The 14,619-nt window shown below is 43.7% G+C and overlaps 1 protein-coding gene across 3 annotated transcripts in view; it reads right to left on the bottom strand.

The window, feature by feature from the left end:
* Positions 1-14,619, bottom strand: part of FNIP2 (folliculin interacting protein 2) — a 116,676-nt gene that overhangs the window by 20,094 nt on the left and 81,963 nt on the right. For all 3 annotated transcript variants that reach the window (XM_056561666.1, XM_056561671.1, XM_056561657.1), the window contains 4 exons: positions 13,526-13,727; positions 10,373-10,461; positions 3,923-4,069; positions 2,906-3,075 (listed from right to left, as the gene is read on the bottom strand). In XM_056561666.1, the coding sequence (XP_056417641.1) occupies positions 2,906-3,075; positions 3,923-4,069; positions 10,373-10,461; positions 13,526-13,727 (608 nt within the window). The remainder of the gene's footprint in view (positions 1-2,905; positions 3,076-3,922; positions 4,070-10,372; positions 10,462-13,525; positions 13,728-14,619) is intronic.

Below are 14,619 nucleotides of genomic sequence, written 5' to 3' on the forward strand. Positions count from 1 at the left end.
AGTTTGTGGATTTTCCATTCCCTATTAGTGTGCTATTAAGCTAGGTTCACACTGCCGTTCGCATCCAACCCGTTAAGGGTCCGATCATTTTATTTAAAGCCGATCGGACCATAAAACTGGTTGAATGCAAGCGGCTACTACTGGGACGCGATGGACCCCATTCAAGAATCTAGCAGAGAAAAAATAAAAGGTTTTTTTTCTCCGCTAAACTCCCGTCCTTCTGGCCGGATAGCCGACAGAACTCCAAATAGCGGAGTTCGACAGCAACGTGAACGAGGCTTAATAATGAACTGAAATATAATTGATGCGATTAATGACATGGGGGGGGGGGGGGGGGGGAGCCTACAGAGTTTTTTTTTTTTTTTTATGTCAAAGGATTATCCACGGTTAAAGGATTATTTGCAGGTATTCCACAGAGAAATCTACAAAACTGGGATATGATTGTGGATGTCTTGCTTCCCACTGAATTCAAGGGGGGAAAACTCTGCAACAGAAATTGACAAGCCAAAGACCAGTTTCTGTGCAGAAATTGTCTGCAGCAGATAAAATCTCATACAATTTGCTTGTTCCCCTGTAGAATAGGCATGTGTAAATCTGCAGCATTTCCACTACATGTGAATGTAACCTTTAAATGAAGGCTATTTGTCCCCTAGTGCCACTTACCCAATAAGGCAGATGGGCATCATTAATAGGTATGGCCACTGCCCCTTTTGGCCTGTTTATCACAGGGGTTAAAGAAAACAGTTTAAAGGCTGGAACTGCCGTTAAAAACCCCTTTAGGCTGGGTTCACACCTAATTTTGTAACTACGGTTCCCGTATACGGCTGGGAGGAGGGGTGGGCGGGGCTTAATCCCGGCGCCTGCACTCATCCGTATAGGGGAACCGTATTTAATGCATGTCTATGAGCCGACCGGAGTGAACCGCAGCCTCCGGTCGGCTGCGTTTTCGGCCGTATGCGGTTTCCCGACCGCAGGCAAAATTACTCACGCATCGACTATTGCAGCTTTAGTTCATGTGACACTGCAGCCAATCACTAGCCTCAGTATTATCTGCTTGTATGTACAGCACATGATTGTAGAGCTCGCTGACTGGCTGCAGCAGCAGCATGTGTACAATGGCCCAGATTTATTAATAGCAACCAATCACAGACCCTTTTAGGTAATTAAAATCAAGCTGTGATTGGTTACCATCCGCTTAAGACAAACATATTTGTCTTAGGCTGGGTCCACACTACGTTTTGTCCCATACGGGAGCGCATACGGCAGGGGGGAGCTAAAAGCTCGCGCTCCCGTATGTGACCGTATGCGCTCCCGTATGTCATTCATTTCAATGAGCCGGCCGGAGTGAAACGTTCGGTCGGCTCATTTTTGCGCCGTATGCGCTTTTACAACCGGACCTAAAACCGTGGTTGACCACAGTTTTAGGTCCGGTTGTAAAAGCGCATACGGCGCAAAAATGAGCCGACCGGACCGAACGTTTCACTCCGGTCGGCTCATTGAAGTGAATGGCATACGGGAGCGCATACGGTCACATACGGGAGCGCGAGCTTTTAGCTCCCCCCTGCCGTATGCGCTCCCGTATGGGACAAAACGTAGTGTGGACCCAGCCTTAGACAGATTTAAAAATTTACTTTATATGTCATCACAGCAGACCTTTACTTTATTCTCTATAAGTTCTAAACTGTGACCAAGCAAATTTGCTTGACATTACTACTTTAAACATACACACTTTTTTTTTTAAAAGTATTTATTTATCTTAAATACACATAAAAATACAATAAACATTCAGCTCGAGCACACCGCTCCCCCAACCTCCACCAATAACATAAGAAAAGGCAGAATAATAAAGCGCCACAGCAATAGACAATCAAGGATATCCATGCCCGGACCGACATTGAGACAGTAACATACACACAAACCGAACACACTCACCGAGTAACCCCCCCCCCCCCCCCCCCACGTCTCAGGCCAAGAAAGAATCAGTCATACTACCCAGGAGAACTAACTTGTTCTTTGGGGGGGGGGGGGGGGGGGGGACTACTGATTTTTCTATCAGTAAAGAGGGCAACCAGACCTTATCAAATTTTGTTGGGCATCTGCTACTAATCTACAGTGTTCTATACAACGGTACATACTGGTTAACCAAATTAAACCACCGCATGATGGGAGGAGGAAAGGTATCCTTCCAGGCCATAATCAGAACCTTATGTGCACAGAGCAATCAAAACCGAATGAGTAGGCGTCTATGAGAGGCCGAGGTCAGATCATTAATAACACACAACAGATATACAACAGGGGAAACACAGAGGAATTCCAAGTGATCTGCCAACAACTGCATTACCTCTCTCCAAAGGGCTCCACATAGCATGCAAAAGAGCCCACATCCACATGACATCTAAAACAGGAATAAGAAGAGACACCAATACGGAACAGCTTAACTGGAGTGTAATACAAATGTAGGATTAACCTAACTTGAATAAGCAAATACCTAGCACTAACCACCGTAGGGCAGTAGTAGGTTTTAGTAACTTCTTGCCACTGATCTGCCTTAAGATCAGGAATATCATCCACCCACTTCACAAAAGCCAACTCAAACGGATCTGGACTCACTGATTGAAGTAATGCATATGCCTTCAATCAGAGGTTTGGTGAGGTCAACGGTACCCAGAAGCAGCTCTACATCAGAAAAAACAAACATACACACACTTAACACCACATCTAATCTAAGGAACCATTTTAGGTTTATAAAGAGACTAATAATTTGCCAGTTTGTCCTCAGACAGAGTTAATAATAAAAAAAATAGAACACAACCAAAAGATAGTAATAAAATAATGGATGAATCAAAGACAGACAGACAGACCGACATTCACAAAGGCTTAGAATGCACAACTGACAGGCACTCACCAAGTTGAGCCCACAAGGGGTTATATGGATGGGAATTTGCCAGCAGGCTGACTGACTGGGATGTGTGCTTTTCACAAAAAGACTTTATTGGAGGATGGTCATTTGGCATCACTGTTGGGACCCATGCCAGGTGGTAAGTCAAAACCGCAGTGATCAAAGCTGCAAAGAACCTGTAAAATACATGACATGTGCAGTGGGTTACTGGAATGCAAACTGGAAACATGGTGGAAGGGTTAGTAAAGAGCAGTTAATGTACAGCAAACCTTTATGCAGGCAAAACACCCCCTTAGGGTACATTCACACGTGCATATTTACTGCTGCAGATTTGCTATAGCAGATTTTTCTACCCATTAAAGTCAATAGGCAGAAAAAATACGCACGTGTGAATGTACCCTTAATGTCTCCTGACACAGAAAAAAGAGTTCAATATTTTAAAGGGAAACTCACATAAGATTTTACCATATATAATGCATGGAAACGCGTTATATATGATAAAGCCTTACCATCCCTAGGGGACATTTCTGCCTGCAGGGATGGTGTGGATATTTAATGTATCACACTTTTAAATTATACATCCTCACCATACTTGCGGGCAGGAATGTACCCCAGGGATGTCAAGGAAGAAGATTTTACCATATAACATGTTGCCACGTGTTACATATGGTAAAATCTGATGACAGGTTCCCTTTAAGAGGCTAAATACATTTCACATAGTATCCACTAGAATAGGGCAGTGATCCCTAACCTGTGGCTCTCCCGCTGTTTCAAAACTACACTCCCAGCATGCCTGAAAGCCAAAGACTGGGGAACCCAAATTAATAAAAAATAAATAAAAAAAACAACAACAAAAATAAACACACACACACGCACACACACACACACACACACACACACACACACACACACACACACACACACACACACACACACCAGAAAGGACCTTGTCAAAAGGTTACACGTTGGGGATTTGGCCTACAGTGACATTATATGTTTATAATGTTTATATTCTTTACTTACTGGTTCTTGTTAAGCTGCTCAATGAGATAAGTAAATTCTTTGAGGAAATGCTGGCAGAGCTGACTTTTCTCAGTAGTGCTGGACATCATAGTAAGCCACACTGGCTCAGCAATGCGAGGAGCGCAGTACAAGTTCCAGATGGTTTCTCTGTAATATAAAACATTTTCACTTATTTTAATACAAATATAATCTATATACTAATAGGTACACACATAACAGGTGCAGATTTACGCATTGGCCGTTTCTACACGTGTATATGTTATCTTTATGTAGCGGAGAAATGTGCATGAATAATGATCTGCAACAAATCTGATATACATCACTATACATCCATGGTTTATACTTTAATCTTAGTATCTGTCATTTTGGAGACTCAGCAAGGGTACGCATGTGCAGATACGATGCGTTCCACCGAAGAGACCAGATGCCAGGATGAGTACCACAAACTGGAAGTTGTATTTAAGCCGGCTGGGAGGTAAATGCAACGTAGTTTACCAAGTGCTCCTCTGACGTGCTGGAACGGATCTCTCTGGTGGCACCAACATACCAATAAATGTATGAGGACACCTGTTACATGGCAGGATGGTATTTGTGTGCATTGCTAAGCATTAATTTTTATGGTATATATTTTATTGAAGTATCCATTGCTATATGGGACATCAGGTTTTTTAATAATAAATATACTTGCACCTTATTCTATTCTGAGGCCCATGGTATCTTCAAGTGTTGCAAACCCGTGATAATTGTAAAGACTATCCAGGAGGGGGAAAAGTGACCGTTTCACACCCCCTACTGTAAAGTAAGTTATATCTTATGGTTGCCACACAAGTATATTTGGAGTACATTTTTTTTCCTCAATAGAAAATACATTAAAAAAAAAAAAAAAAAGGAGACATCACATCCAGTCCATGTGTTATCCATCTCTAGAAAAAAAAAAAAAAAACTCAAACCCCCCCCCCCCCCCCCCCCACCTGCATACATAGATCAATTAGATGGCAGGGAGTCAGGAGGTCAGGAAATGATCAGACAGTATCCTTTTAATGGTCATTCACCTATCTTAAATAATCCCCAGCCTAATTTATTTATTATTTAATTTAATAATTTAACTCCGCCAATCCCATAACTACCCCTTCAATTACGCAATTCCTTTGAACCTGTCAACCTGTCCCCCTGGCTCCCCACCCCTTCTTATCTCACATTTATAACACCAATAAATATGGGAACAACTGATGGAGATGTTACGTGCTGACTGGATTGGCTGGTGTTGTGATGGGCTGGTGAATTCAAGGTGCTTTAAAATGGGTATTCCAGGGAAAAAATGTTTTTTATATATCAACTGGCTCCAGAAAGTTAAACAGATTTGTAGATTACTTCTACTAAAAAAAGGGAGATTTTTTTGTACTCCCCGTAAAATCTCTCTCGTAGCCTTCATTGGGGAACACCTTTATGGGTATATGCTCTTGGTACTAGGAGGCGCTGACACTAGGAAAAAAAGTCAGTTCCTCCCTGGCAGGATATACCCGCCCACTGGAAGTGAGGTAATCAGTTTTGTCACAAAGCAGCAGGAGAAGCCAAGAAATATGCCCCAAGGACCCTAGAAAAGAACCTGAGAAAAAAAAAAAGAACCGGAAAAGAGGATCCAGATCAAAAATGAAGTGGGTGCGGTGTCCCCCAATGAAGGCTACAAGAAAGATTTTACAGTAAGTACAAAAAAAAAAAAAAAAAAAAAAAAAAAAAAATCTTTTCTCGGTCACTCTTCATTGGGAAAGACAGTCCGGAAACTGAACCCTATTCATCCGTAAGGTTCGCAGACGAAACCTGGGCCAATAGGCAACAGAGACCCAGAAACTGAGTGTCTGGAAGGTCCCACCATCGAAGGAGATGGACTAGGACACCAAGGAAGGGATAGTCTGTTGAAGAGACTCAAACCTATGTCCAACATAGAGAGACAAAAAAGGGCTGCCTAGGAAGCCCGACGGCCGTAACCATCCTGGAAAGAGGAAGAAAACAGACACCCAGAAACACAGAACTAGACAGAGGGAAAACAAAATGGAAAGCATGGTGAAAAATGCCAGGGAAAGCAGCGCACACCTGAGCAGAAGGCGAGCACAGTCAAGGTGGAGACAAGGACCTCGAAAGGACCGGCTCTAGAAAGGGACAATGCATAAGATCGATGACCTGAACTTGAAAAGCTGCAGGCTCCAAAACCAAAGTCCCAGGGAAATGTCACGAACACCCAGGCAGAGACGGACAGAGTCAGACACACTGCCAGAACAGCGGTTAAAAAAAACAAAACAAAAAAACCACAGACGACGAGAAAAGCACGTCCACGTAGATGCCAAATTGGCCCGACTGGCGTAATCTGGCTGACCAGAACGCCCTTCGTCCCAGGAATACATGGACCTTGAAGGAGGAATACCGGAGCGGCCGACATGGGAACGGAGGTTCCAGAGTCTCTTCGAAGACTCGCAAAGCCAGCACCGCAAAACGCTCGGGGAGACATACTTCTATGTCGGGACAAGAAAAAGGTGCGGTACAGAAAGACTGCCCCACAATTGGATTGCAGAGAAGTCTGGGCAGGAATGCTACCATGCCCGAGACCGCAACCATCACTAAGGCCCTAAGAACTAGAAGGGCCAAGCTAGATAATAAAGGCCAGCCACAGCAGCCTAGGAGGTCGCCCCATACAAGGAGACTCCACAGTACTCGCACAAGCCAGCGAAGAGAGAATGGGCCAGAAAACCAGCCTTGAACCCCCATGGTCCGAGCGGACCAGAGTATTCCGGAACAGAGAGGGAAACAAAGGAAACCCAGACGGGACTTTCATGATCTGGGTACATAAAGGTTACTCCAGAAGACTGTTGTGTCAGAGAGCAACTGACACTGTCAAAGGGAAGGATGAACACACCCCTCCCGGGACATTGCGCCAAGGAAGGGGAGCAATGGCAGGGCCCAAACAACAGATGATGGCCAGACTGGCTTTCACTGAGTCATACATGATTGCATAAACTCCACCAACAGAGGAGAGCGTCCTGGCTGCATGACCAGTAGGAAAGAGAAGAAAAAAAATAAAACAGGGAAAGAGCCATGCTGCAACAGTGGGCAGTAAGCACACAGGCATAGCTGGTGCAAAGCTCTTCAAATGCTCTCAGCAAAACCAAGGGCCCAGCCAGGTACCCCACCTATGTAGGGGGAAAGAGGCAGATGACTCCATGTTGGCAGCAGATGGAGGGTAAAACAAGGGTGGAGAGAGGAAACTCAGGTACTGACCGTGCTGAGCTCCCTGATCCCCGCAGCCCCCGGCAGAAGGAAACCGCCAAAGTACAAAAAGTACTGTAGGAACAGGGAACACAGCCCTGCGGCAACGGGTCAAAGTACTGCAACATAGCGAGGTATGGAGGAGCCATGTGTGCCCCCGGAGGGATCTGAATCCTGGACACTGATGCTGGGTAGAGAGAATAAACGTAAGAAGCACAAGCAGTAACCAATAGCATGTGGGAGGAACCCTGGTCATTGCGAAAAAAGAGGAGGAGGGGACCGACAGTGCGATCACAGAGCCAATCTGGTTGCTGACTAAGGCAGTAACTAAGGTGTGTAAAACCTGATTAAATTTTTATATATATTTATTAAATCAGGTGTATATATTATATACACTTATTTTTTGGAAAGATGGACTCTATAGCTGCCAGGCCAAAGAGAAAGACTAGGATCCGTGCTGGACGACTCCTCCTCTACGCACTCCCCACTGCTGGAGAGTGGGTGACGGGGCTGAAACCTCGTAGCGCACGCACAACTGCAAGGGGATCAGCAGGAGGAAACAGAAAAGGGACTCCGAATCTGCGCGGTGGAAGAGGGAAGGGGGCGGAGCTATGTGCCTAATCCCTCTCTGCCATTTTTAATTCCTGCCGGCTGGGAGGGGGGAAAAGTAAAGAATGTCCCCAGCTGCCAAAGCGGAGGAGAAGGGCGGAGCTAAGCCCCGACTCCCCCGGCTGAAATACAGCGGCCACCAGCTTATACAGCTATTGGCTGCCAGTTTATGTGGCGGTGAATACAGCAGGGAAAAGTAAACTGTTCCCCAGCAGCCAAAGCGGGGGCGGAGCTAAGCCCCAGCTGTGGCGGCGGCATCAGTGGAGAAGAATAAAAAGGAATGTCCCCAGCTGCCGAAGAGGAGGAGGAGGGCGGAGCTAAGCCCCGACTCCCCCGGCTTAGATATAATGGCTGCCGGTTTACATAGTAAGCAGCAGGGGGAAGGAGGAAAAGAAAACCCCTGCACTAGTTCCCGCGCTGCAGGAGAGGGGACTAGGGGCGGAGCCATGCTCCGTTTCCCTGCCCAAAGTTTAAGTGCTGGGCGGTGGAGAGCAGCGCAGGGTTAAGTGCAACCACCCCTGCTGTCGATGCGCTGGATGAATGCACAGCCTGGGAAGGAAAAGGATGGGAGGGGAGGAGATGAGGGAAGGAATACTCCCCTACAGGGAAGATGTTCTCTCGTACTCACCTGATGGAGTCTTCGGCCAGCTTAATGCCACGCTGCATCATGCCATCCTGTCATAGCGGGGAAAGCAGGGGCAAGAGGGGACCTGGACCCGAGGTACTACCCTGGCGCTCCCTGTTGGAGAGAAGGGGTTAACAGTCCATACTCTATGTCCCGTGCCCCTTCATCTCAGAAGGGGGAACAGGTAGCGCCATGCTCCTGAACCCCCACCTGAAAACGGAAAATAAAAGGAATGAAAAAAAATAATAATAAAATAACTAACTAAACATCCCTAACTATAAAACAAGAAAAAAGACCATGTCTGGAGGAGAACTCCAGACCTGTGTCTTGCCATCTACTGACACTAGCTAAAACTGATTACCTCACTTCCAGTGGTTGGTATATCCTGCCAGGGAGGAACAGACTTTTTTTTTCTCCTAGTGTCAGCACCTCCTAGTGGCAAGAGCATATACCCATCAGTATTAACCCTTTCAAAAATTATGAGCTGCTGAAGTAGAGTTGTTCTTTTCTGTCTGACAACAGTGCTCTCTGCTGACATCTCTGTCTGTCTCGGGAACTGCACAGAGTTGGAGAGGTTTGCTATGGGGATTTGCTTCTACTCTGGACAGTTCCCGAGACAAGTGTAGCAATATATGCTACTGAAGAAAATGCCCGAGGCATTGAAACGCATCTAGCATAATAATATTTTATGCAGTTTGCACAACAATCCAAAATCCTCATCTTGCCATTTGAAACTGCTGGATGCCCCTCATTTGGAGACCACCACAACACGTGCGCGCATAGCGCCTAGGTCAGACACGTGGAACGCCTTCTCCGATCCAGCTGCATCCACCATCCACAGCTTCCCACGTGAGTCCCGGACATTACTGCAAAAGGCCGGACGCCTGCTGTGCCAGTTTGGGACCCACAGACTGCCGGAGTGCCACTCACCCCCCACACAGACGGGCATCCTCCACAACCCAGGACGCGGCCGCTGACAGCACAGGATAAAGCCGTGACAGCCGTACCAGCCCCGAGCAGAAGTGTATCCTGCGGCTGGTGAGTGGTGCTGTGCACTGAATTATTACAGCGCTCTTCTAATTCAGCGCGATACTACTAAGGCATATCTATACTCATTTGCACAAGTTATAAAGAACTGTTTCTGCAAGAATTATAATACCAACGAACTAAGTGCAATAAGTGTACACATATATGAACTATATCACCTACGGATAAGTACAATATACAGATATACGAACTATATCACCAACGGATTAAGTGCAATAAGCATATTTTAGATTTCTTCATTATTGACAGACATTTATTTTATTAATGACAGTTATTTGACGTTTTATAACAATTTTATAAAGTGTTTTATATTGCCGTTCACCTTATGCAAGGGCCCTGCTGAGGTGAAGGCGTACAATATTTAATAAACAATATATACTTATACCATCATCTTCTATTCTATTTTTCACTATTCTATAATCTATACTTATAGTACTTTAGAGGACTGATAATTATATATTCACAATACAATTTAGCTATAGGCCTTTTTAGGGTGAAGGCAACATCGTTAACCTCGAGTACTATATATCATATCCTAGGTGAGCTACACAATTTTTTCACTTTCTAATTTACAAATCTGTTTAACTTTCTGGAGCCAGTTGATATATATATATATATATATATATATATATATATATATATATATATATATATATATATATATACACAAAAAAAAGTTTTTTTTCCTGGATAACCCCTTTAAGTGTGTCAGAAAAATCTGATTTTTTTCCAAAGCCCGGAATTATAATTCTTTTAAATCTTTTATATAGTTGCAACATATTCTGTAACACATTACAGCTTATAAAAGCTTTTGAACTATAAATCTGGCTATACAAACCAGTTACATCTAAAAATATAATATTATGGATTCTCTGTGACATTCCTCTAAATTCGTCATGTCCACAACCTACCTAAACTGCCCCAAAGCCTCCATGACTTGACTGAGGTAAACCTGCACACGCTGACTGGATTCTGTGATCTTCCTACAGGAGATCATTGCCTGAAAATGGAAAGCAAGTTTTAAAAACTGGTCAAATCGATTACGAATATCATTTTTAGAGACTCCTTTTAAAGAAAACAATGTTAAAATAATGTAGGTGTGTTCTAAAACAGGCTTCATAATGTTTCAGGTTTGCTGATGTGTTGCAGTTAGAGAAAAATGCAGAAGATGGCAGCCATGAGCAACCATCAAGTAGCCTAGTCAGACAGCTTTATACTAGTTAGGCTGCTGCATATGCAGGAGACATATGGGGAGATTTATCAAAACCTGTCTACAGGAAATGTTGTTTAGTTGCCCATAGCAACCAATCAGATCACTTCTTTAATTTTTAACAAGGTCTCTGAAAAATGAAAGAAGCGATCTGAGTGGTTGCTATGGGCAATGATTTTGTAAATTTTTTTAATAATAACTTGGTAAAATGATTGCATCCTTTTGCAACAGGTGATTATGTTATTTTTAAGTGTTAAGTGTAAAGTGTTATTTTAAAGGGGTAATCCGGTGGAAAAAAAAATTTTGAAATCAACTGGTGCCAGAAAGTTAAACAGATTTGTAAATTACTTCTATTAAAAAATCTTAATCCTCCCAGTACTTATTAGCTGTTGACTACAGAGGAAATTCTTTTCTTTTTGGAACACAGTGCTCTCTGCTGATATCACAAGCACAGTGCTCTCTGCTGACATCTCTGTCCATTTTAGGAACTTCTTAAAATGGACAGAGATGTCAGCAGAGAGCACTGTGCTTGTGATTCAGCAGACAGCTCTGTGTTCCAAAAAGAAAATAATTTCCTCTATAGTATTCAGCAGCTAATAAGTACTGGAAGGATTAAGATTTTTTTTCGAACAGAAGTAATTTCCAAATCTGTTTAACTTTCTGGCACCAGTTGATTAAAAAAAAAAAAAAAAAAAAAGTTTTCCACCAGAGTACCAGTAGATCTGGGTCTACAATAGACACCTAATGATAAATGTCCCCCCTTATACTTACGTGACAGTGCACAAGAAGTGTAGTTGTTTGAATACTCACACTTAAACGGGTATCTCAGTACCCCGTGTTCTTGCACACGCACCCCGTTTATAAATCAGTCCCCGGAGTGTGTTTGCTCCGGGTGTCTGATTACTGTTGATCACGGGGCCGGAGCGTTGTGAAGTCAAGGCTCCGGGCCGTGTGACGTCACGCTCAGCCCCCTCAATGCAAGACTATGGGAGGGGGCGCGGCGGGACCCCCGCGATCAGGCATCTTATACCCTATCCTTTGGATAGGGGATAAGATGTCTAAGCACCGGAGTACCCGTTTAAGTGCGAGTATTCAAATAACTACACTTCTTGTGCACTGTCACGTAAGTATAAGGGGGGACATTTATCATTAGGTGTCTATTGTAGACCCAGATCTACCCCTTTACACTGCTTGTCTAATTTACACTCTTGCTCAAGATTTCCAAAAGTTGTGCATGTCCTTTGATAAATTTTGTGCAAATATAGAAATGCCCCCCCCCCCCCCTCGCTCTACCATGCACTCCTCTACCTCACTTCAGAGCTGTGGCATTTTCCCGGGGTACACTGCTCACAATAGTATAATCATAAATTTTTATAAAGTAACACAGAGGGGGAGATTCTCAAAGAATTTTGCGGGGAAAATTTTTTTTGGGGCGTGAATAGTATCGACCACATTTTCAAAGAGCTTTGTGTTGTGGTTTACACTGTTCACGTCAGTTTTGTAAAAGTGGGCGTGTCCACGTATATAGTCTGCTTTACATGATATTTTCAAAGAGGTGAGAGTCCAGTTTACATCAAAAATTTCATACCAGCTTTTTGATGGTGTAGAAATCACAGAAATGGTTGTAGTTTTATTTTTCTTCTCATTTTAGATATGTGAATCCGGAGGACTACGTCAGATTCGGTGGATTGCGATGGTGAACAGCCCTCGTTAACCATTTTTAAACAAAAAACGCTGGTCATCGTTGCAGTCCACCGAATCTGACGTAGTCCTCCGCATTTACGTATAGAAATATGGGTTAGTACATTTTTTGCAGCATGTTCCTAAACAGGGAGCCTCCAATTGTTGCTAAACTACAACTCCCATCATGGGGGCTGCAGTTAACAAACAGCTGGAGTTTCCTTGTTTGGGAACACACTGCCAGAAATGCTCTGTTCCCATTATGCAAAACGCATATTGAGAAGAGTCAGGACTGGACAGTGTAGCTCCGACCCCTGTCATCTCTAGGGGCGGAGCAGTAAAGGTCGCAGGGGGTCTCAGGAGTCAGACCCCCTTTCGATCTGTCCCTCTGTCCTTGGACTACTACTCCCATCATGGGACAGAGTATATACCATGAGGGGAGTAGTTGTAGTACTGCAGCGCTGAGGGATGGCACTTGCACATCCCCCGGCTGCTGGACTTTAAGGACTACTACTCCCATCATGGACAGGCTCCATCCATGATGGGTGTTATAGTCCTGGGGCTGAGGTGCAGATCGCAGCAGGTCATTCTCCAGAGACCCACTGCGATCCGCATTTATTAAGTTAACAAGCCGGTGGCACATCAGCTTTTGCTAAAAAAAAAACGCAAAAAAACTCTAAAATGATGAATTCCCCTCAAGGTCCTTAAATGATCCCTACTGCACATACAGTCATGGGCTGCTTTTTCAGGGGAAAGCTGACACTTCTAAAATATATCCCAATGACATGTAGTATATAACTGAAGGTGAAATCAATAGCCCATCATGGTCGATTAGCTCCCTGTATTCAGTTTCTCCAGCCCATGACTGACTGCTTTGGCATCAAATCAGGAGACAGCTATAGCTGAGAAGAGGGACCTGGGAAGTTCATAATATAGAACGTTCAAGGCACCTAGGGAGAAGAACCCTCCTCCAGGACTCTTGCAGTGGTGGTGGCTTAGAGACATTTTATTTTTATGGTCATGCACGGTATCCTTCCATTCCCCAGGCCTTTGTCTATGGCTGTCACCAGCTGTAAATGCTCAGAACTGCTGACAGGCTCTCTTTAGGTTATATTGGTATTAATAATAATGCTTGTAGCTTATTGATTTTGAAATGTTAAGTCAGTCAAGTTACCTTCTCTATTGCAGACTTCAGCTTATTCATGTGAGACTCAAACAGAGGGAAATGTGAGAAAAAGAAATCCTGGAAGTTCTGCTGTGCTTCCTCTTCTTCAGACAAGGAGAAGATGATACTAATAGCGATCTTCTTTCGACCAACCATTGCTGGGTTGGATGTATAACTTTCATCTGCCATGCTAAAAGTCTCTTCTGTGGTCCTATAAATAAAATCAGTTGATAAAGAGACAAGACCCACTAAAGGATGGTTTGAAAGTAGAGAGAATCTTCCATGCCAGTCCAGCTGCAGTAGTTTACAAGAGCAGATAGCTGGTTCTCTTCAGAGATGGAGCACAAAATTCATAACAAGTGTTATTGCAAAATGTGCCAAAAACACCATAAAAGAATGCCAAGTGTGTATATTCACCAAGATAACTATGATATTTTATTGCAGCTGCCACATATATAAAAGAGGCAATAATACATTGTGTACGTCTGGTTTAAGATCTAAATGTTATGGTTTCCTTTTTTCAGTGGAAACAAATCTAGTACAAAACCAACATGTGATGCTGCAGTGTTTCATTAAAGGGGTATTCTGGCGTTAAACTGGCAAGGGTCAGTTTAACCTGATAACGACCACGGACGAGTATAGACGTCCAGTTTGGCAGCCATTCCCGCAAATGGACGTCTATACTCGTCCATTATTCTCGTGGGTGCTGCCCAGTGCACCCACGAGATCGCGGCAGGGACTCAGCTGTATCACACAGAAGTGACCGCTGGCTGTAAGTGTTATGACAGAGGGAGGGGGCTCCCTCTGTCTCCTCTGCAGCACCCCACATCGCAGGGGGGGGGGGGGTTCCCCATGTTATACTGCTTCTCAGTTGCTGCAATCCTTGCTTAGCACATAAAAATAAGATGTACTTTTCAAATTTTCAAAATGTCAAGTAAATTTGTTAGGCCTCTAATACGTTTAAAATGTGAATAATAATAAAAAAAAAGTTGAGAAAATAAAGTAGACATATGAAATTATAATTTTTGATAAAAAAAAAACATTATGTATAAATATATGTCACCTATTAACGTCAAAATAAAAAAAACATCTTTCTTTCAAAA

The sequence above is a fragment of the Hyla sarda genome, chromosome 1, assembly GCF_029499605.1.
Source record: "Hyla sarda isolate aHylSar1 chromosome 1, aHylSar1.hap1, whole genome shotgun sequence".
NCBI lineage: Eukaryota > Metazoa > Chordata > Amphibia > Anura > Hylidae > Hyla > Hyla sarda.